This window comes from Prionailurus viverrinus, chromosome B3 (assembly GCF_022837055.1).
Source record: "Prionailurus viverrinus isolate Anna chromosome B3, UM_Priviv_1.0, whole genome shotgun sequence".
Lineage (NCBI taxonomy): Eukaryota > Metazoa > Chordata > Mammalia > Carnivora > Felidae > Prionailurus > Prionailurus viverrinus.
Window position 1 is genome coordinate 120,687,748 of NC_062566.1, and position 23,528 is coordinate 120,711,275.

The 23,528-nt window shown below is 36.5% G+C and overlaps 1 protein-coding gene and 1 long non-coding RNA gene across 6 annotated transcripts in view; one reads left to right on the top strand and one right to left on the bottom strand.

Annotated features, from left to right (window-relative positions):
* Positions 1–23,528, top strand: part of LOC125168470 (uncharacterized) — a 77,469-nt gene that overhangs the window by 28,357 nt on the left and 25,584 nt on the right. The window contains exon 4 of one of the 2 annotated variants that reach the window (XR_007153155.1): positions 9,848–10,079. The exons of the other annotated variant lie outside the window; for it this stretch is intronic. This is a non-coding gene — a long non-coding RNA (uncharacterized LOC125168470). The remainder of the gene's footprint in view (positions 1–9,847; positions 10,080–23,528) is intronic. 2 annotated transcript variants of the gene reach the window in all.
* The window catches only part of CEP128 (centrosomal protein 128), a 389,769-nt gene that overhangs the window by 6,608 nt on the left and 359,633 nt on the right, over positions 1–23,528 (bottom strand). For all 4 annotated transcript variants that reach the window (XM_047863629.1, XM_047863627.1, XM_047863628.1 and 1 more), the window contains 3 exons: positions 18,686–18,763; positions 14,096–14,209; positions 2,022–2,130 (listed from right to left, as the gene is read on the bottom strand). In XM_047863629.1, the coding sequence (XP_047719585.1) occupies positions 2,022–2,130; positions 14,096–14,209; positions 18,686–18,763 (301 nt within the window). The remainder of the gene's footprint in view (positions 1–2,021; positions 2,131–14,095; positions 14,210–18,685; positions 18,764–23,528) is intronic.

Consider the following 23,528-nt stretch of genomic DNA (forward strand, 5'->3'; position numbering starts at 1 on the left):
CAATGATATTTTTTCCCATTCTTATTTAACTTTACTTCCTTTTGAGCCAGTATATTTATATAAAACCTATGGCTTCCTGTGAGGAATATCTCACAGAGAAATGACTACCACTGGTCTTGAAATGCTACTGAGTAAAAAGCTGGATGTAGTTTCTTTCACTGCCTATAATAATATTTAATAAAATCTAAAAATCTTGATGTTTTCCCACAATGTCTCCGAACCACTACTTTCTAGGTGCCTTTCCATCGAGTCTTAGGAAAGTCATCATGGCGAAATTAAATAGCAGAATACTGACCTCTGTGCTCATATCATGGTGCTGATTTATCTCCAAGCTCCTGAATGTCTTAATGGATGGGATACTATGATGTTTGCTGGTGCTTTGTCCCTACTCTCCTCTCCTCCATGTTTATGTACATGAAACAGACCTGAGGAAAATTTTCCATTTCTTTATATGAAACATAAAAAATTTGGCCTATGTGTATATCAGATTCTGAGGTACTATAATCAACTTGGGATACAATCCATATTTTTTTATTAAAAACTTTTTAGTGTTTATTATTTTTTTTGAGAGAGAGAGAGACAGAGAATGAGTAAGTGGGGGAGGGGCAGGGAGAGAGGGAGACACAAAATCTGAAGCAGACTCCAGTCTCTGAGCTGTCAGCACAGAGCCCGATGCTGGTCTCAAAACCATGAACCGTGAGATCATGACCTGAGCTGAAGTTGGATGCTTAACCGACTGAGCCACCCAGGCGCTCCGAGATACAATCCATATTGGAGGGCAGCTGCCAGATTAGAACAGCAGGGATTTTATGCAGCTATATAAAATTACTTGGTAAAATGGTTAGGACAGGAAAGAGAAGATGCTCAGCCTCTTGAATAAAATAATAATGATATAATGAAAACCAAACCATTTATCAGAAACTGATAAATATTTATTCAATGAATGCATGAATATAAATCAGCAAAAATGAGAGTGATCACTTTTGGATCTGACCTACTTCTTTGTGGCTTATTTTGGTATTGTATTTTATAGCACCTGCATTTTTTAAATGACAGAGTTGTCAGATTTAATATACAAACTCTATGCCTGTGGTAAATTGAGGAGCTAAATGATTATCTAAATAAGAATCCATGAAATAACATTTGAGATCCAATAGCTTAGATAAAAGTGGACTTAAAAAAAAGAGTCATATACTCATTCATCTAATTAACTGAGCATTTACTATGTTCCAAGTACTATGTAGGGCACTGAGGAAACAGTGGTGAACAAAACAGACATCGCTCCTATCATGGAATTCACACTTTGATGAAAAGATTAATCACTGAACACAAAGTCACTCAGATAAAAAAATAAATCAGAAGGGTTTTAAAGGAAAACTTTAATACATTATGGGCACTTTTAACAGACACTATACTTAAACCTGTAGGTTCCAAAGGCTTCTTTAAGGACATGACATACAAGCTGGGACTCGAAGAATAAGTATAGTAAGGAAGAAGAGGCGGAAATGGTGTGGATAGTATCCTGGGTCAACAGATTCACACCTTACTGACATTGATAACATTTTATACACATTTACAGGATATTCACAGAATGAAATCCAGCCAGTAACCAAATTAGTATCCTTATTCTTTGCACAAGATTATATATTTCTGATTAGTTCTATGAAAAGATTTTCCACTTTTTGATGACTTGAATTTTATAATAATATTATCTAACTTCCTTTACCCACTCTTCCACAGTTACCAGAAACCTCCACGTACAAATATGTGTTTAAGTAAAATTACCTTTGGCGATTCATTGTAAGTTTTTCCGAAAAGCGTAAGGACTAAAAAGAAGGGATTCCATACACTTTTTAGTAAATTGGGTAATATAAATGTTACATGTGTGATCCATAATAACAATTTCTTCAAACTCCTAACATGAATATTACTATCGTGTGCTTGCCTTACGCTTTAATCTCTCCATGAGTTGCCTTTCCTTAAATCTAATTTAAAAACTGGTACAGGACTTCATTACTTACAATTCAAGTGTGAAAATCGTGGACTAGACAGGAAGTGACCGCGATCAGGCCAAGACGGGGAGTGGTCTAACCTACGAGCATGGGAACTCTCAGCAAAGATTCCGTCATCCTAAAACAAAGTCAGTTCAATAATTACAAAATGTAAGGATTGGGATTCATTTAAATATACCGAAAATGAAACTGAACGTCAATATACAAGCTATGTTATACAACAATTTAATTGTAAAAAAAATATGTGCATGTTAAAGAAAATATGAAAGCATTAAAAAAGAGACAGAAGGAAATCACCCATGGCTGTACCAGCATGACATATTTCTTTCCAGTCTTTTTTTCCTGTGGATAGGAATTATACATGTTCTAAAACTGTGTTCTTCATTTATTTACATTAATACTCTAAGCACTTTTGAAGTCTGTATATTATCCTAACCTTTAGCTTGTGTTACTCATTTACTATCGAGTGGATAAACTATGCTTTCCTCAGCTATTACTTTATTCGGCATTTAGGTGGTTTCCAATGTTTTACTCCTATAAATAACACTGTGAGAATATCTTTAAATATATAACCTTTTCTATGTTTAGGACTATTCCTTATGACAAATTCTTAGGTGGAAATACTGGGTCAATAAAAACAATTTGATGTTTTTAAATACACTTAGCTACACTGCATTCCATAATGATTACACTAATTCCCTTACTCATTCAACAAATATTTAATACATAAACTACGTGAATAGAGAATAAGGCCCTCTCCTCATGGACTGTATGAATGTGTCCTTGTACCCAAATCTTAGCTGAAAATGGGAATGAATTTTAACTTCAAGTAATTTATTAATTAGATTAAAAACAGATACTTTAATGTATTTTTTTATAATAGTGAAATTGCAATTGTTTTCTCTTGAATGTGTTCTAACCACTTACACGACACTTTGCTTTTTTCCTCCCCACCCCCCACTCATTCATTCATGCAACAATAATTTATTGGGTACTTAGTATGCACTGGTCAAAGAGCAACAAAATACTGAGGTATGCAGTTATGAAACCTTCAGGCTTGCAGAAGAGAAAGGTGCCAAATAAACTACACAGAATATAACATAATGAAGAATTATGATGAGTACTGTAAGAAGAACAGGAAATAATTAAATTTAGATTAGAGGTCCAGAGGAGGCCCCCTTGGGAGGTGATATTTAAAGCAATATTTGAATGTTGAGTATGAGTTGACCAGGCAGAAATTTATGAGTGGAGGATGAGGAAGTGGGAGGTAAGGGGGCGCAGGAGATGGTGGTCTGGGGCTGATGTACCAGACAGGTGCAGAAGTGAGAAAGTTTAGTGTGTTTGAAGAATTGTATGAAGGCCCATGACTTCCACACAATGAACTGGGAGGGGGGGAAGTGAATGATATCCAGAGGTGGGATCTGGATCTGGGATTTCTTCTTCTTAAGTACCATTACATGGCAATCAAAGGTTTAAAATCAAAGGTTTTAGATGTATATTTCTCAAAGATACTCTGGTCACCATGTGGAGAACAGATTGGAATGGCATAAGTATTGAAGTGGGAAGACCAGTGAAAACACTGTAATTGAGGATAACTGTGGGATCAAGGGCGAAGAAGGGATCATGAATGCTGCCAGAGTCTAGGTGGTCCACATAGATCCCTCAAAACATGGACCCACAGAATAGGGCCTCATGCCACAGGACTATTTGATGAATTAGTTATAATTTTCTGTATCAGGTACCAAGTTAACATTTTATTTGTCACATACGTATGTATGCAAATCCAAAAGAAAAGCCCAAACAAACGATTTTATATAGAATCGTAAAAGGCCCATTTATTCTGAGCTAAAAGCATGGACATAATCCTTAGATGATTCAAGATAATTAGCCTCATGTACCAAAAGGAAGTTTAGGTCTATTTCAGATCAAGGCCCTGAGGCTTTTTAACCAAGTGACTTATGGTTTTTACTAATTATGGGGATTTCGTAAAAAACTAAAAATCATTCACTATAGGATCTCTGGAAAGAAAAGGATATACATTGTGTCCCCAGTGTATTTCAATAGCTACTTATATGAGCTGACATGGGACAACAGAGCTAGCTTATCACAGTTCAGACATGAAATACTTAAGGCCTGGGTGGAGCTGGAAGATGCACAAATGACAAGGAGAGTTACGTTCTCAACCAGTGCTAGAAATCTCCATTTAATTATGGCTTCTATATGAAAAGCATGAAGGAGAAAAGCATAATAAATGGCTTCCCACTAACAGAGGCTTTGATCATTATGGGCCAATAAGAAAAAGAAAAAATAAGGGAAGCAAGTGTACTTTTTTGCCCATTGATACCTGGGCTGAAAAAGTGAGAGAAGAGGAGCGGAGTTGCAGGTTTGGGCACCTTGCTGAATGAAACATAGTACAAAGACAGCCTCAAGATGAGCCTACCAGAGGAAGGATAAAGCACCCAAAGATATTCAAATCCTTTTCATACTTCCCAAAAGGCACTGTTTTAAATTTCTAAAACAAGGGGCGCCTGGGTGGCGCAGTCGGTTAAGCGTCCGACTTCAGCCAGGTCACGATCTCTCGGTCCGTGAGTTCGAGCCCCGCATCAGGCTCTGGGCTGATGGCTCAGAGCCTGGAGCCAGTTTCCGATTCTGTGTCTCCCTCTCTCTCTGCCCCTCCCCCGTTCATGCTCTGTCTCTCTCTGTCCCAAAAATAAATTAACGTTGAAAAAAAAAATTTAAAAAAAATTAAAAAAAAAAATTCTAAAACAAAAGCAACTAGCATCAAAGTGTGAGTTATATTTTTTCTATTTACAGAAAAAGAATAATTTACATTTCAATTATAAACCAGCTTATTGACATATGACAATTAAAATATGTCACTGACATATTTCATTCTTAGCAAATTTGGAAAATACAGAAGAAATTGAGAAGAAAATAATGCAATAAATTTAAAAATAGCCTTTTAGCCTAATGTAAAGGTATGTTTTCTGGTTCTTCTTTATAAATACCTTTTTATATTGGGATTCTATATTTGTTGACAATTTTGTTTCCTAGTTTTTCATGTAACATTAGATACAGGAATTTCCTCTACCATTGTCATTATCATCATTATGGTTATAACATAGTCTATTTGAGTAATGTCCCATTGTTGGAAATGTAAGTCTGATTTCCGTTGTTTTTTTTTTTTTCCTATTATAATTTGATAAACATCTTGGTGAATAAAGCTTGGTCCACATTTTAAATTTATTAACATAGATTTCTAGAAGTAGAATTATGAGGTGACACATTTTAAGGGTGTTTTTTAATATCCATTTATTTATTTATTTATTAAAAAAATTTTTTTTTAACCTTTATTTATTTTTGAGACAGAGGGAGACAGAGCATGAATGGGGGAGGGTCAGAGAGAGGGAGACACAGAATCTGAAACAGGCTCCAGGCTCTGAGCTGTCAGCACAGAGCCCGACGCGGGGCTCGAACTCACGGACTGCGAGATCACGACCTGAGCCCAAGTCGGACGCTTAACCGACTGAGCCATCCAGGCGCCCCTTTTAATATCCATTTAATCTAAGTCGTCAAATTTATTGTCAGGAGGCTAATATTCCTAATATTTCCTAAATGCCCTCTTAGTGTCTATGGGAGTTCTAGTAATATCCTTCATTCAGTCTTACTATTGGCATTTGTGCCTTTTCTTTTTCCTAATTGAGCTGGGTAGAGGTTTTAAAAAATTTTTGATCTTTTCAAAAAATCCTGTTTAATTTTCATGCCCCTCCCTCATTTTTCTGCTATTTCATTGATTTCTGCTCTTTATTATTCCCTTCCTTTTAATTTAGGTTTGTTATTTGTTTTCTAGTTTCATAAAGAGGAAACATGGACTATTGATTTGAGACTTTTCTTTTTTGTAACATACACATTTAATGTCATAATCCTCTCTCCAAGCACTATTTTAACTGAGTCCCACAAATCTTGATAAATTGTACTTTTATTTTTATATAGTTAAAATATTTCCTCATTTTCCTTTTGATCCCCCAATGGTTATTTAGAAATATGTTGTTTATTTTCCCTCTAGGAATTTTCCAGATATCTTCCTGTTATTGATTTCTAGCTTCATACCATTGTGGTTAGATGACCATACTTCACATAATTCCAATCATTTTAAGTTTATTGAGAATTGTTTTATTGCTCAGAATAGTTGATTTTGGAGAATGCTAGATGTGCACTTGAAAATTACATGTAATTAGCTGTTGTTAGGTGGAGTATCCTATAAATGTTAGTTAAATCTAGTTGCCTGATAGTGTTGCTCAAGTTTTCAATATATTTACTGATTTTCTGCCTACTGGTTTATCAATTACTGAGAGGGATGTTGAAGTCTTCAACTACTATAATTGTGGATCTATTTTTTCCATGTAATTCTATCAATTTTTACTTCATATATTTTGACACCCTGTTAATAGGTATGTACAATTTATGACTAATACCCCTTTCCATTTAAAATTGTTGACTTTTTCAACCACTCACATTCCTTTTCATATACAGAAAATGAGGAAGCTTAACTCTAATACATCTTTAAGTTGCAACATTTTATAGGTCTTCAAAAGACTGTCAGAATCCCTCATTAGCTTGAAATATAACTAATGAAATGAACCCTAAAAGAACACCCCCAAAGAAAAATATTTCACAATCCCTTTGAACAATCAACATGCTAGAATATGAAAAAAAAAAAACCTTCCATATTCTCCAATTTTATACTGATATTTAATTTGTGGAATTTCTATACAACTAAATTTTACAAGGTAACCTAAGATTTCTTTTTTAATTCTTACCTTTCAATCAAATACTTAAATATTTAAATGGAAATACTGGTTAAAAAGGAAGATTCTTTGCAATTTTAGGAATTCTAGCTCTTGCTTTTTACCAATTCTTATATCCTTAGTACAAGGACCTATTTTTATTGCTGTCTTAAGTCTCAACAAGCTAGTTAGCCAGAATTCCCTGCAAAAATTCCACTGGGTGAAGGGACTTGCATTTTCTAATATTTTCCCTGGGTTTCTTCCACTTCTCTTTCATAACCCACATTGTAATTGGTTTCTTAAAAGCGGTTCCAACCTGACTAAATCTCTTTGCTAAACTGATCTCTAATGATTAATATTTAATGACGCCCACCAAGTATTTTTCTCCCAGGAATATTATAAGTTCAAAGTTTAGAAGACAGATGATACATTTAATTTTTTTTTTAATTTTAATTTATCCAACCCTTCCCCTGGAGAGAAGGGGAAAAAAAAAAAAAACCACTTACGTGTTTCTGAATCTGTGGCAGCAATATTTTCCTGAATTTGTCTCTTGCCTAACAATGCACCGTACCTGCATCTCTTTGCCACTGCTAATTCCCAATTCTCTGTAAGTGGTCCAAAAAGCTTAACCTCTTCAGTAAATTTTATTCCTATATGGGAGTTTGGCTGGGCAGATAGTTTACTTAAAGCCTGCCTTCCATATCTCAACCTGCATGGCTACAACTCTAGCTTTTAATTTTAACCTCAATGAGAGTAAGGCTTTCATTGTCTCTATCCTTCCATTTACCCATCCCAATGTTCCAAAATTTAGCACAGTACTGTTTGCATTAAGGAATTCAAAAATGGTCAGGTAGGCTCATTCCTTGGCCAAAGTACAGACATTAAAGTTTGCCATGGCTGAAGCTGGGAAAGAAGAGATTGCCATTCTCATACTCTCAGTTTCTTCATGTTAAAAAATGAGAGCAAATGGAGCAGATCATGTCTAAGTCCTCTGGGCACTAACATTTTATGATTGTAATCCATCTGAACAGAACCACTGAACAACCAGTACTATATGCAAACTATCTTTGCCACAGGAAATTCAAATTTATATAACAGTACTATAAACCTAAAGCCACAGTCATCCACAGATGAAGAGACTCATGTAAATACTGTGCCAGATCAGGCCATTTGTTTATCTTTATTCAATTGATATTTTATTGTATACAATTTAATATTCCTAGTGAGTCACTAATGAAAAAGATTGTACTTATTTTTTTATGTACTTCATATTTGGATCCACATGATTTCAATCCATTTTCAGAAACTAAAAATTTGCCATAAATAAAAATTTGCCATAAATAAGGATACTCAAGAATATGTGCCACCAACTTATGAACCAAAGGGAGGAATCAAAGCTGTTTTAATAATGGTGACTCACTGGAATCAGTGATTATTCTCTTAAAGTGACTGTTGTAAAGGAAACTGATTATTTGGATAAGTATGTTGTGACATTTTTAATTAAAACTATTAAGACATTTAATTAGTATTCCTTATGTTTTTAGTATCTAGAATTCTGAATTAAAGATGATTAAAAGTGTTATCTTTATAGGTGAGTTTCTCCACAATCTTTCCTAATGCTCTTGTTGAGTAAATTATTGGGCAGAGTAAAAGTATGGTGCTTATTACAGAGAACTAGGTTTGGTAGAGTGGGGCTCAAGTAGGTTAAAAAAATTAATGTGCTCATCTAAGTATCTTGTTGATTCCTAAAGCACCTTTGACCCATTGCTATTTTCAAATTTTATAACAAAGAAAAACCCCAACTCATTTGGCAAACTTTTGTTTAGCTTTTAAGAGCTAGATGAAATCAACTAGTTAAATATTATGGCTGGCAAGTTACTATTGATCACTTCAAAAGAATAGAAATCTCTTCAAATTTCAGCATGATTTGATTGCCTACAAAGTTTCAGATGAGTCATCTAAGCATTATCGGGAAAACAGCATTTAAATTTTTGTTAGAATTCCAGAAAGGCTGAAGCTAGGGAAAAAAATTAACCACCAATTTAACATGTATAATAGTATACACATTGTATATTGGAGTAAAAGATGAAGCAAATAGTGTCCTCAAAAGCATTTCCCAAATTTCAGTAATCTCCTACAGTTATACTTACTATTTTCTTTCATGTTAAAGATTAGTCTTGCACCCTAAGTCTCTATATAGGAGAGGCTTAAAGGATGGGAGATTGGTTGAGCATGGGGGAGGCCTGGAGCTATATTTGCATAGAGTTTATATATTATTTATTACCAAACCATGGAGAGAAGTGATTATAAATGAGATACCTGGTTTATTACAGGGTTAAAGCTCCTCAAATTCTCCCACAGCTAATACTATTGTTTCTAAGCAACATCTGTAAAATTACTTGAATAATAATACACTAGTGATGTATTTTAATGGTTATTAAATAAAAATCACCTATAATCTTGAATTGTACCAGGATTGTGCATAGCACGTTTTAGCGGCTACTGTTGTAGAAGATTTAAGATATGTACAGAAATAGCTGACCTGAGAGACAAAGAGCTAACAGCCATTAATTGCTATGAGCAAAGTATAAACAAATCATAAGAGATTCAAGGAGGGAGAAACAGCGTCCAGGAGAAAAGCATATACTTATATCATACGCATGCTTACATTGAACAAATACAACAAAGGGCTTTGGCAAACTCTGCCTTCATAAACTGTGCTGAAAGCCATTGTCAACACTTCCTCACCTACCTCATCTTATCCTGTAAAACATCTGCTTCTTTTAAAAGATGTTATGTACTAAAGTCTTCAACTAGAAACTGAAAATCATGATTTTTCTTTCAGGAGGAGGAAGGAAGGGAACAAAACATGCCTTCTGTGATTTTACTATAAAACCCACTGCTAATTAAAACTATGTATTTAGCATAAGTGAAGAGCAAAAAGGGTGGGCAGCAAATGGGGATTTCTTGGACAAAACCACGCTCCTCTGTGAATTCAGATTAGGAATGCTATGTTGACTTTTGAACATTCTGTTCTATTTGAAACAGCTGGGGCAGCAAGGAAGCCTGTATGTCCTACAGAAACCCAATCAGATGAAAGAGAGGCCATGAAATGCTTCTGGTGTCTACACATGGAGAGAAAATGTTGTGTCAGACTCAGCTTTGAATTCCAAACATAAACTTTTAGATCAGGCTTTGTCCAGTAAACCTGGTCAGCTTCATACAAAACTATGTTATGCTCTCAGAAACTGTGGATGTTGGTCCTGCTGGATCTCGAAAGGTTTGTAGAAATTGGATTTTTTTTCTTTTTATTTAAATTCTAGTTAACACACAATGTAGGATTAGTTTCATGTGTACAATACGGGGAATCAACACATCCATACATCACCTGGTGCTCATCATGTCAAGGCCACTCCTTAATCCCCATCACCTATCTCACCCATCTGGTTGCCATGGAAGTAAACAGCAGGAGATCACGGTAGCCCTGGCTGAAAGGGAACCTGCCTCCTATACTTCCTGCTAACCCTACTCTCCACCAGCAGGGGGGTTGTGCTGGATGTCTCACCGCCTTCTTACAACAGCAATAAAATGAGAGAAGTCAGTTGCCAATATGGTTCTGTTATCCCAACAGATAACTTTCGGTCAATAGTAATGCAGTCAGGGTTCTACAACTGTAATGCTAATAGTGATCCGGTTCCAAACAAATGTGCACAATACTCTTCCCTGTGCCTTGTCATTACAAACTTCTTTTCAAAAGCCTTTGAAGCATCTTTCTTTTCTCTGAACACCAGCTGCAATGTATTGAGGCTTCCGTTACAGTAGTTATCCTTTTGTCTTTTGCACTACAGTTTGTGTGAAGGCTTTGAATTCCTGAAGGGTGGTAATGACTTTTCTTTATCATGTCATTGCCTCTAGCCCCTAGCAGAGTGCTTGTATATAGTAGAGACCCAAATGTTTGTTGAATGTTATAATTAAACAACAACAAACATGTATATCCTACAGTTAAGAAATGGAAGCTCCAAAAAGGCAGGGAGCTTCGTCTCTTTTATTCACTGATGTGAGTTGATGCACCTAGTAAGTTTGTGGCACATAACTTACGCTCAGTACATATTTGTTGAATGCATGGATAAGTATTATGAATTTCCAAAGAGCCTGGGAAGTACTTATTTGACTGGTAAATAAAGAAGAGGAAATATTACACATATGCGTAAAGGAAGAAAGACTAGATTGGCCATTTCCCCTTTCTTTAGACCAGGGGTTGGCAAACTTTTTCTTTAGAGGGTCAGATAGCAAATATAGGCCTTTTGAGCCATTTAGTCTCTGTTGCACCTACTCAAATCTGCTGCTGAGTGTGAAAGCAGCCACAGACAATATGTGAATAAATGAGTGAGGCTGTATTTCAATAAAATTTTATTTGCAAAAGCAGCTGGCAGGCAAGATTTGCCCCACTGGAGGTAGTCTGCTGATTCCTGCTCTAACACAATTATGCAAGAATCATCTATTAGGATTAAGACAGAGAGGTAACTATTCCCTCTGTAAAGACCATGCCTTCTGCATCTTTTTACATCCCGCATCCTCACCTCTAACAGGTATGTAGTACAGGGCTTTGCAGTGTGGTAGCTGCACAGTATGTTTGTAGAATTAAACTGAATCCTACAGCAAGTGATTTCCCAGAACCGCAGTTGTCAGTAGAACCAACAAATTCAAGTTGCTGCAATGTGCCTTTTCTTTGAACTCTCCTAGCAAAATACGTGGGAAGTTAATAGCTGCAGAAATAATGTCAAATAAAACTAGGACACCTTCTCTCTTGATAGGGTAACAATGCCTCTTACTTGACACCTTCTCTCTTGATAGGGTAACAATGCCTCTTACTTGAGGCGTATTCTTTAGGATGTCAATAATTAACCAGAGGTAGCTTTTTTGATTATCCCTGAAGCCAAGAAACGATTAACCACTGTCTCACTGCCCATCTGAGCTCACGCTTCTTTTGAAACTTTTTCAATGAATTATTTTCACAAAAAGCACATGAGCAAATCATTGTTGGTATCCACAACTGGCCAAAATGTGCTCCCACATTTTCTGCTCCAATGACTACAAAAATATATTCTCATGAGTGTTGAGTTAGATGACTGCATTATTTCAGGCCAGACATCTGTTATAAATGGTGATAGTGTACATATTCATTACTGAAAAGGATCAATGTTTTAAAATGTTTAAGTAATATGAGTGTGGAACAATGTCATCATAAAATGTGCTTTGTACCCTTTTCTTATACTTGAACTACATATTTGCGACATTTTCAACTTTTTCTCATTTTGCTAAGTGGTGGCCTCACTTACAAACCAGGCCCGATTTCCTCTTCCACTACAAATATAATTTTTAAAGAGAACTCCAACAAGATTACTTGCCGAACATGTTACCCATTCATAGCTTTGCCATATGCTGTTATGGAAATTACAATGATGTAAAGCAATCTGGGTGTCATGAGACGGTACTGATTCACCTGATACCAAATCTAACTGTAGTGGGAAATAATGCTTTAAATGTTTCATTTGCATCTAGACCTCTGTTGAACTAAGAGACATGTACTGTGTGTGTATTTTTGGATTTAATATGTATTTAATATGACTTTCACATATTAAAAATATAGTTCTACATTTGGTGCTAGAAACATGAAGGTATATGAGGTCCAAATATACACTATGATAGCTTAGTGTCAAGGACATAGATTACTGAAGTCAGGCAGATTTAGGTTTTAACTCTGGTGCAACCATTTAATCGCTCTATAATCTTCAATGGTGGAAAAGGAAAACTAATGGTGCCAATCTGTCGCTGGGAGGATTAAATGAGAGAATGCTTATATAAAGCCTGTGACACCTACAAAAAGAGCAACTTATGTGGTTGGCTCAACAATGAGTAGTTATTACTATTAGCTACTGCTGCCTAACTCTTGTGCTTCTGTTGAAGGTTAGGAGCAGACCCTATAGGTGGTGGAGAAATGCTTGAGTATATGGGACCTGTTGGGGATCCTGGGAGCTGATTTAGTGAAGTGAGGATATGTTATAAGAGACAACAAGGTCACTGTTATCATCAATACCAAATGACAAAAAACAAAGGGAAAAGGGCACAGAGTTACAGGATGCCCTTTTCACAATGAGAGTATCAATAATGTGGCATAAGTGTGTTGTTTTTATTTGGGATGGTGCAAGTGGAGAGCTCATTTTAAGCATGCTAGGGAAGGGCTTATGAAAATGAACACTGCCTTTATATCCACTGAGCATTCTATCCAATTACATTCAGAGGAGGGAAGAAGCTTCTTAGAAATAATTATGTTTGGCTGTAATAAGTGAATATATACAGTATAATGAATATTCATACATACTGAGGTCTGTGAGAATATAAAAAAGACAGAAGAACCTTTGCCTTTTTTTTTTTTTCTAAACTGACTTGGGAGTATACATTTGAATATAGATGGATTCTCTCTAACTCAGTGTTCTGAATGGGGGACAAACTAGGGGATGCTGGGCAGTGTCTGGAGACACATTTTGATGCCATAACTTGTGATGGAAGATGCTACTGGCATCTGGTGAGTAGAATCTAGGGATGCCGCTAGATGTCCTATAACACGTAGGACAGGCTCCATAACAAAGACCTATCTGGCCCAAATGTTAATGCCAAGGTTGAGAAACCCTGCTCTAAGCTAAAAACTGTTCAGGGTCAAATGGGTTTAAAATCACCCACACCCCAGATGGATTTTGGGGAGACTCCAGGGAAGGGCAGACTTTTTGTCAATATGGTCAAATGTTCCCAGGCTCCTGTGTTGATTCCACACCAGTGAACCATATGCTGAAGTAGATGAATGGAGTTCATATCCTCAGGGAAAAAAGGACTATAAATGCCAAGACTGTAGTTTACAAAGTACTATGTGTTACTGGACCTTCTGGAGACTTCAGCACTGACAGTGGCTGGATTTACACACAGAGGAGGGCAACTACCTATGTCAAGTCTCTGGCCAACCTAGAGACCAGGGGTTTCCTTCCACACAAATTTCCTAAACAACATCAAAGCCAAGAGACAACATAGTAAGCAACAATGGCATAAAATTAAAGATAGTTCCCATGTGCAAATTTACAGGCAAAATCTTTGGATTTTTATTCTCCACTCCCACAAAACTGAAGACTAATATCTTTTGTTTTACAAGTACCCTTACATGAACCCTACAGGGGTAGCCTAGCAGGTTATAGCCATAAACATGGGTAACGCTCAAAGACTGAAAATGGATACAAAGGACATTACTTTGGAGTTTTTGACTCCGTACTTGGTATCATCTCGGCGCTGCTGAAGAGATTCTTTGTGAACTCTGTATTTAGAATATCTCCCATCAATTCTCTCAGATAAACTGCAGGAATCCTGAAAAACAAAAAAAATAAAAAACAGCAATGTCAAAACCAGGAGGTGAGAGGAAAATCAGTACTTGAATTGCGCATAAGAAAGTATTGATAACTATAGGTGGTTAGGGAAATATAGGGGAATTACAGGTTGCCAAGGAGGAAGAAGAAAACAGTCTCTGGATGCTATTAAAAATAAAAACAGGGTCCCACATTGGTATTTGTGTCCTTTTTATACTAGTCCTATGCCAGTCTGAAATGATCGACATCCTTTAGTTGAAGGGAAAAAGGTTTAAGTAGCAGTGGGTTGTCCAAAGATGGTCATTAACGACACACTTTTGAATGTTGTGTACTATCTCTCAGAGTAGTATCTGACATCAAAATAGTCTATGTTAAAAAAACAATGTTACCTTTGAGAGTAGAGTCCTCGTTCATCACTAATTCTTAAACAATATTTTACCTTTTAACCAGCATATCACGTTGACTTTGAAACTGAAGGGTATTTCATCTGCCCTCAAAAGAATAAAAAGATTCAGGTAATAAAGAAATTAAGAAAAGTTTTGGGGTCATTCATTCACTCTTCTTCCCCCTTCTCTCCTTCCCTTCTTCCCTTCCTCCATTTTTCGGGGGGAGAGAATGGAACACAGCAGTCACGATACCCAGTTACTTAGACGTTTCCATTATGAATTAGGGGAAAAATTAGAATAAAATGAGGGCAACTGATTTGCATATGTAAGAAAAATTATCTATGGGATCTCATTCCCCAAATAGTCCCAAGGAACTTATTGAGTGTTCAAGCTGGAAGGGGTATTAGAATCCCAAAGTTCTCATTTTTATATATAAAAAGCTATAGCCCAGGGAAGTTAAGAATGATTTGCCCAAGACTAGGCAATTTGTGACAGATTGGGCTTCAAGCCCAATGCTGTTTCCTTCCTACCATACCAAATATATAAAGTTTAAATGTGGAATTGTAGAGTTGAGCCACTTCTTTCAAAATAAGTTTTAAAAAAAATGAGAGACACTATGACATGTTTAAAGAAAAAAGCCAAGGCTATCTAAATAGGATGAAATATGTATTTACTATAGCTTATATTTGCCTAGAGTCATAGACAGTAGCATTTTTTTAATTTATTATTTAAAAAAATTTTTTTGAACTTTATTCATTTATGAGAGACAGCACAAGCAGGGTAGGGACAGAGAGAGAGGGAGACACAGAAATGAAGCAGGCTCCAGGATCTGAGCCGTACAGCACAGAGCCCAACATGGGGCTCGAACTCACAAGCTGTGAGATCATGACCTGAGCCGAAGTCAGACGCTTAACTGACTGACTGAGCCACCCAGGCACCCCTAATAGACTGTAGTATTAACAAGAAATATACATGTGAAATACATCTTCATATATATGCTAGTGAGGCCAGTGTGAGTAGGAACCATGCAGATAATATTGTATAAGCCCCTCATTTTAGGGATGAGGATATAAGTAAGATATTAAGTAATTTTGCCTGGTACATGAGCTTGGATCAGAGTTTACATCTTTGAGCTCTTGTTGACAGTATCCTGATTTTTAGAATTAAAAATCATTAGGTTGACTAAATAAGCTCTTTTTAATCATAGAGATGACTTTAGAGTACATAGAGAGTGGGTTTCAAGCTAGAGGCAGTAGGGCAAAAAAAATGGGTTTTGTAGTTAATACATGGAACTAGGTCCCAGTTCCAACTAATTTACATACTCCAAGCTTCAGTTTCTTCAGCTGTAACTTGGGGGAAGATAGTGCCCATGAGTAGCATGTCTGAGGATTTTTTTTTTTTAAGTAATACAGGGTTAGAACTTAGCTACTGCCTGCTGCATAGTAGTGCAGAATACTTGCTAAATGAACTCCTTTCCATTTCAAGCTGAAGTTTTCAATTTTTATGACTAATATTGGAAAGTACAATTATGAACTTTGGAAAATATTCTCCCCCAAAGTTTCGCTATATAGGCATCTTCATATGTGTGTGTATATATAAGCTAGAGTTGGAGATAATCACTAGCCCATACGATAAAAAATAATAATAAAACCTTTTGGTAATAGTATTGAACTTTTTTCTTTCTAAGTTTATTTATTTATTTGGAGAGAGAGAGAGAGACAAAATCCCAAGCAGGCTCTGCGCTGTCAGCCCAGAGCCCAACATGGGGCTCAAACTCACATACCACAAAATCATGACCTGAGCTGAAATCAAGAGTCAGAGGCTTAACTGACTGAGCCACCCAGGTGCCCCAACAGTACTAAACTTTTAAATTGTACTTATGAATATCCTGTTCAGTGTAGACCCTGGAGAAAAGGTGAGATGTCACTAGAGGCTAAATTATATTTTTATGCTGGTATAAGATGACATCGGTTTCTCAGTGACAAATGCCACCTGTTGTCTGCCCTTCCTTCCCTTAGATGACTTCTGTTAGCTACAGAGAAAAAAGCAGAAAGGATATATATGGTGTAACATATTGCCTACTCTCCACATTGGGTAATATTAGGGTGAGTGGAAATCACATCTTCTTGGATACTAGTTTCATAATCCTTTGACACGGATTTAGAATGCAAATACATGGGGGGGGGGGCGCCTGGGTGGCTCAGTCAGGTAAGCATCTGACTTCGGCTCAGGTCATGATCTCACAGTTGGGGAGTTCGAGCCCTGCGTTGGGCCGTTGGCCTCCATGCTGACAGTTCAGAGCCTGGAGCCTGCCTCGGATTGTGTGTCTCCCTCTCTCTCTGCCCCTCCCCTGCTCCCACTCTGTCTCTGTCTCTGTCTGTCTGTCTCTCTCTAAAGAATAATGGGGCACGTGGGTGGCTCAGTTGGTTGGATGTCTGACTTCGGCTCAGGTCATGATCTCACAGTTTGTGGGCTCGGGCCCCACATCAGGCTCTGTGGTGAATGCTTGCTCTGAGACTGCTTTGGATTCTGTGTCTCCTCCTCTCTTTGCCCTTCATCTGCTTGCACTCTGTCTCACTCTGTCTCTCAAAAATAAATGAATGTAAAAAAAAAAAAAAGAATAAACAAGCATTAAAAAAAATGCAAATACATAATTAAATCATGAGAAAGAATTGAAACATTAGCAAAATGCACTAGAAACACTTGGATTTGTTCTGTTTGTTATAGTCTAGATTTCTGGATATGTCAGCTCAACCCTGGATCCCTTTCAATTATGTTTAGTTGCTGAACTACCAAAATATGCTAAGTGAATTGATGTTAAGATAGTGCAGACCTTGAGAGCCACATCGTATCAGTGCCTCCAGTAATCAATATGGCATGATCAGGCTATATTTCCTACTCACTAGATTCTCAAATAATATGTTAGATACAAACAAAACCTAAATATAACATATTATATTTTAAAGCCAATGTGAAATAAGAGGTTCATGGTTTTCAAAGAGAAGTCTCACCATTGTTAACTTCAGCCATATGGGGCCAGAAAATTATAAATTGCTAAAACTGTCCATTGTGTATTCATCCCAAAAGGGATATTCTCTGGCCTGAACCTTGTTTGGCAGGACTGCTGGCAGGGATAGTTGTTTTGCATCTCTCCTCTATGAAAACTTTAAAAGTTACAATAGGTAAATCCACACACGTAATTAATCTCCTAGATATGGAATGATTTGTAGAGTTCTATTAACAAATAGCATGAGATGTAAAATCTAAAACTGTGGATCTGAATTCAACTATCATAGTATGGAAATAACCTGTGTACCTTCATGTCTCTAAAACAAACAGTACTCTGAAAATCTGTAATTAAAAAAAAAAAGAAGATAGTTCATAAGGTGAAATTGCTTATCAAAACAGCTGTCTAGGAGTATTACTCAGCAATCAAAAAAGAATGAAATCTTGTCATTTACAACTACGTGGATGGAACTAGAGGGTATTATGCTAAGTGAAATTAGTCAGAGAAAGACAAATATCTCTTTCTCATATGAGGACTTTAAGACACAGAACAGATGAACACAAGGGAAGGGAAGCAAAAATAATATAAAAACAGGGAGGGGGAGAAAACATTATGAGACTCTTAAACATGGAGAACAAACAGAGGGTTACTGGAGGGGTTGTGGGAGGGAGGATGGGCTAAATGGGTAAGGGGCATCAAGGAATCTACTCCTGAAATCATTGTTGCACTATATGCTACCTTGAATGTAAATTAAAACAATAATAAATTAAAAAAGCTATCTTCAGTTAATATGTAACCCCTTTTGAATCTTAGGTTTTTCTAAATTAAAGTTAAAGCTTTGGGAGGCCAAATGAGCTTCTAGTGTGAGGGTAAAAGTCTCTACTTTTCCTCTAATATGTAAGTTCCAGTATTTTCAATCTTGATTTAACAAATATCAATGAAGTCTGATAAGATGGAGTATTAAAAATCCCCTATGTTTTTTGGTCTTTCCTCCCTCCCTACAACTTTCTTTGCACATCAGGAAGATGTCAAATGTTCTCAGTCAGATAAGAATACTGAAAGAGACAAGCCAACTCTTTCTCACTCTGAAGTCTTTGAAATCTTCTAGTAAGCTCAGTTTCTCAGGCACAGACTCCAGATGGTCCAAGGCCACTCGGGTACTCTGAAAAAGAAAACATAAGGAAACCAAACATTATAAAAAATTGATCAATACTCTCAGAATCCAAGTACTAAAAACCACTTGTACCCAGGGTAGAAGCAGTTCAAGCTATAGATTTAGTCAAATAAGAACAGATATAATAGTATTTCTAAGATAACTGTATCTTTTTAATTCAGAAGAATTATTTCCTTTCACGAAGTATATGAGATGCATTTGCAAAACTGACTCACATAAAAACTCTTCCTGGATAATTATTTTCAACTGACATGCTATGAAACTTTCTATAGAGTATTTCATATTAATATTAATTTACAAACCTGCTTCAGTGAACATAAGAAATAAAGCACCAAATAATATTGAGGGATAGATGAATTTGCAGTTACCTCTCTATGGAGCATATTAGAGATCCTCACATGTTGCCATTACAAAGAAGAAAAGAGTTCTCAACAATTATTTTAGTTCAAAAGGAAGAGGAGGTTGTCATAAAACTTTGGAGAAGCACCTGAAATTAAAAAATTGCCACAGGGACACAAAATCCTGTTGATTATAAATCAAAAACTTAGTCTTTGATTAGGTGGTCACTGATTTACACCCACCAATATAAACATTAAGAGGGAATGATCTGAAAATTCTTTCAAAGCCAATATAAACTAAGAAGTGGCGGAATAACCTTGAGACCAGAGACTGTATCATATGCATTTCTGCATTCTTAGCCTTGTCACAGGAACAGCACATCTCTGTATCCTCAGTCAATAGATATTAGCTTTTAGATTTAAAATGAGTTGCAATTATTCAAGGAAATAAACCACAAGTCCCATGGCTGATGCATGGGAAGAAAGTGCAATGCCTTGCAAGAACCTGAACGTAAGTTTGCAAAGAGTTGTTGAAAAGTTATTGGCCACCCAATATTCTATGTGCTGCTCCCTTACATCTCCCAGGTGAATGGTTCTGAACAACCTAACATGAGTACAAGTGACATGTCTCACTTATGAGCTGAGTCAGTTAAGAGCCTATGTGTCCCATCCCAGCCCTGGTCATGAGGAACTTGGAGGCCACAAGCTTCAGATGACATAGCCACAAGACAGGAGAGCTGCCAGCCATATTGGACTTCACATGAGTGACACATCAACCTCTATTGTGTTAAGTCATGAGATTTCAGGATTTATTAATGATTACATAGCACAGTTGCCTTAATTATTGAAAATGATGCCTGAGAATTACATAATTAAAATGTAGGCTAATCAAGTGGTCAATTTTTTTTGTTTTTTTGGTTTTTTTTGGTGGGAGGAGGCTCCAGATTATATGAGGATTTTTTTTTTTTTCTCAGAAGTTCAGTTTCCCTGGAACTAGACAGGGTTAGGAACTGGTGTTATCATCATTTGGTATACCCACTTACACTTAATCTTCTATTTCAAATCCTCTATCTCATCCCAATGCTGTTGCCTGCCTTCACTTCCAGTACAGAGCTTCTCCAGAACATATGCGTACAGCTCTGCAAGGTTTGTGTTGGGGTAGGGATGGAGACAGAGTTGAGAGTCTAACTCTTCCTTGCAGACACTTTTGATATACTCACTTCCACCTTCTTCTGTAGAAAACAGTACATCCAATTCAAAAGCATCTCTAAAATTCTTCAGGGTGAATGATATTTGCTTTCCATCTGTACCCCCTTGATAGGCACTTGGGTTTTAACTTCTCTGTTTTGAGTCATTTTACCGTTTTCCCTTCCGTGTTCTCCATCTTGGGAGTTCTACCTGTCTTTTAGCTGTCAATGCATAAATCGGTGTTTCTCTCTCTTTATATTCTTATTTCTCAAGTGTGATTTTTGAGAGAAGAGCAGAAACACCCTCACATTACCATTTTGAAACTGGAAGTCATATGCGCTGTTTCTTCAAGTTCGTAAAAATCTTCTTTTCCAGTTCCATTTAAAGGATTTAGTATTTTCTTCCTTCTGCTTAACATTTATATGCTTGTTAGTTTTTTTTTTCCACATGTGTTCACTTAAAGGCCCATGCATTTTAAATGGCTTCATTTGTTTTTTCATATGTAGGAAAGATTCATCAAAATGACGTTTCTTAATATAGGCCCCAACATGTAGGTTTAGGAGAGCAAGTAATTTTAGCCACCATATGTGTTATATTCATTTCAATAGTAAAATTCCCCCAAGAATTATATTGGCCCTTTAACAATAAAATACAAATCAATGCCATGGTGATTTCAAAGCAAAATTTTTTTGTGTGTCAAATAAAATCTTCTTCATAAACAATGATTCTAATAGCCTTGTAGTTTGGAAACTTTATTTCCCTTTTTTTTTTTTAATCCCATAAATCTTCTCATTTAGAAGTGACCCTCTGAACCAGGGAGAAGTATGGTAAACTCATTTTGTTCTTAAATAAGCAAATGATTTCTTTCCCTACTGTAAAATTCAGCATGTTATGCAAATATTTTTGCTTCAAATTTTCAATCAACCAGGTGGCTGTGTGAAAATTTTTTTTCTTTCATATTTTCACATACTAGTTTATTTTGACTATTTGATAGTTTTTGGATGCATATTCAAAATGGCAAATATATACATACATATGTATATATACATATGTATGTATATATTTGAACCTTAAAAAATCACTGGCTTCTACTTTCTTAAGGACAGTTATTTTTCTACTCTCCTCCTCCACCCCCCACATCTCCATTAAGGTCTTTAAGCTTTCTCGTCATCTTATTTTAGTTGTGGCTTACTTATATTCCTTTCATGTGTTGTTTCTAAGTATCTTAGCATCTTCCTCAGTATCAGAAATTGTTTCTGATACACAAGCCTTTCCCTTCATCCTTATAGTCTCGTCAATCGGGTAACATCAGATGTGTATCTAGGTATCACAGAAAGATCCACCAGACATAGATGGCACAGGTCCTGTTCTTTAAGAGCTTGTAACTCACTGGGGGGAGAAATTTGCACATGCAAAAGATGTAAGAATTATACAAAGAAAAGTGGACTGAATTTATTTTAAAGAAATTATATATATAGATGCTGAGATTTTTAAGGCATCTGCAATGGTACAATAGGAAATAATGAAGACAATGAGTCCAGGCCTGTAGGTATCTCAGGTCTCATAATTTCATCAGTAAGTGATATTTGGGGGGAATATATTTATTTTCTGTCGATGTCTCTCTCTGTATACATGTGAGCATGCTTAAAACCACCACTCTGGCATACAGACTTAAGAGTATGCATATTCACAAACTTTTTTTCTTTTTTAATAATGTGAGACTGTCTTAGGCATTATGATTAGAGTCTGCTCACATTACATGTCACTTCAAGTTCACTTTTCCCCAAAAGCTAGCGGTGCTAGAAAAAGGGGACCATTAAGAAATGAATAGTCTAAATAAGGAACTTGTTGGTTTTTAGATGCCACAAAGATCCATAAAGCATGTTAGTTTCTAGGGCAACTCGTGCAGAGTCAGGGAAACTTTTTATTTTTTAAGTTGGTTCATTATTTTCTGCCTTACACTATCTAATGCTTTAAAGGGCACAGACAAGTCTCCACTGTTAGAATGAAGGGAATAATTTCTCCAGTTCACTCAGAAATGGCACCAGCAAATGACAGGTGTTTAACCTGTCTTTAATTTTCTTATTGATTTTCTAGAACTAAATGGGACATTCACAAAAGGATTTAAACACTGTTTCTCTTTTGAAAATATCAGTAGATATTAAATTTCGTATCAAATTTGAAAACAAAGAAAAATTCACAATTAAGAGTCCATTTCATAAAGGACCAATACATTGTGTATAATGCTTGGTATATCTCAGAAGCTAAAGAGCTGAACTTCCACTGAGCTAAGAGTGGTGGCAAAGCAAATGATCAATTATTCCTAATTCCATTTAGTGGCATAATGAAAGACTGAACCATAAAAATGTAACTCAATTTCAAATACTTCTTAGCCCTCACCCCATGGTATGATGTAGTCACTATTGCTATTCCCATTATACAGATAAGGTAACTGAGAACCAAAGTGTGAATAACCTCCTCACAGTCATGTTGTGGAAAAACTGGGATGCGAATCCAAGCAGTCAGAGTGCAGATACGGCAGTGTTCTTGTTTTTATTTTTAAAGTTTATTTATTTTGATAAAGAGAGAGAGTACATGTGCAGTGGGGGAGGGGTAGAAAGAGAGGGAGAAAGTTCTGCCATGTCAGTGCAGAGCCCTAGGCAGGGCTTGATCTCATGAAACACGAAGTCACGATCCGAGCTGAGCAGGCACTCAACCGACTGAACCACCGGGCACCCCAGCAAAGTTCTTATATAAATATGTTCATGGTAAATCACCAGAATCTGTAACACTATTTTATGTAAATTCCTACTCCTTCTCTAGCTATCAGCTTTTAGTACTAGAATATTGGAGCTATGTCTCTGATGGGCTTATTTATGGAAAAGAAGTTTCAAGATGAATGCAGGAAGAATTTCATCTAGCCAGGGCCAAAGTCTGTGCCCAAGACCACGCATCCAAATATACAATCACAAAAGGGGTGAGGATATTCTTTCTGTTGATTAGAGGAAGCTAGGTATGAGATTAAGTTTTATGACACCAACACACCCTTTTCTTTTTTCATAACATGGAGCAGCAGCATAGCGCACGATCTGGCCAGGGGAGGTGCTTTGATGAATGTTGGCTGAATAAAGACAAAGGCAGCGTCACCACTCTCTGATCAACCCACTGAATCTTGGCTTCTTTATTAAAAACTCAGCAGCAAAAGTTTGCTGTTTCTCTTCTCTAGA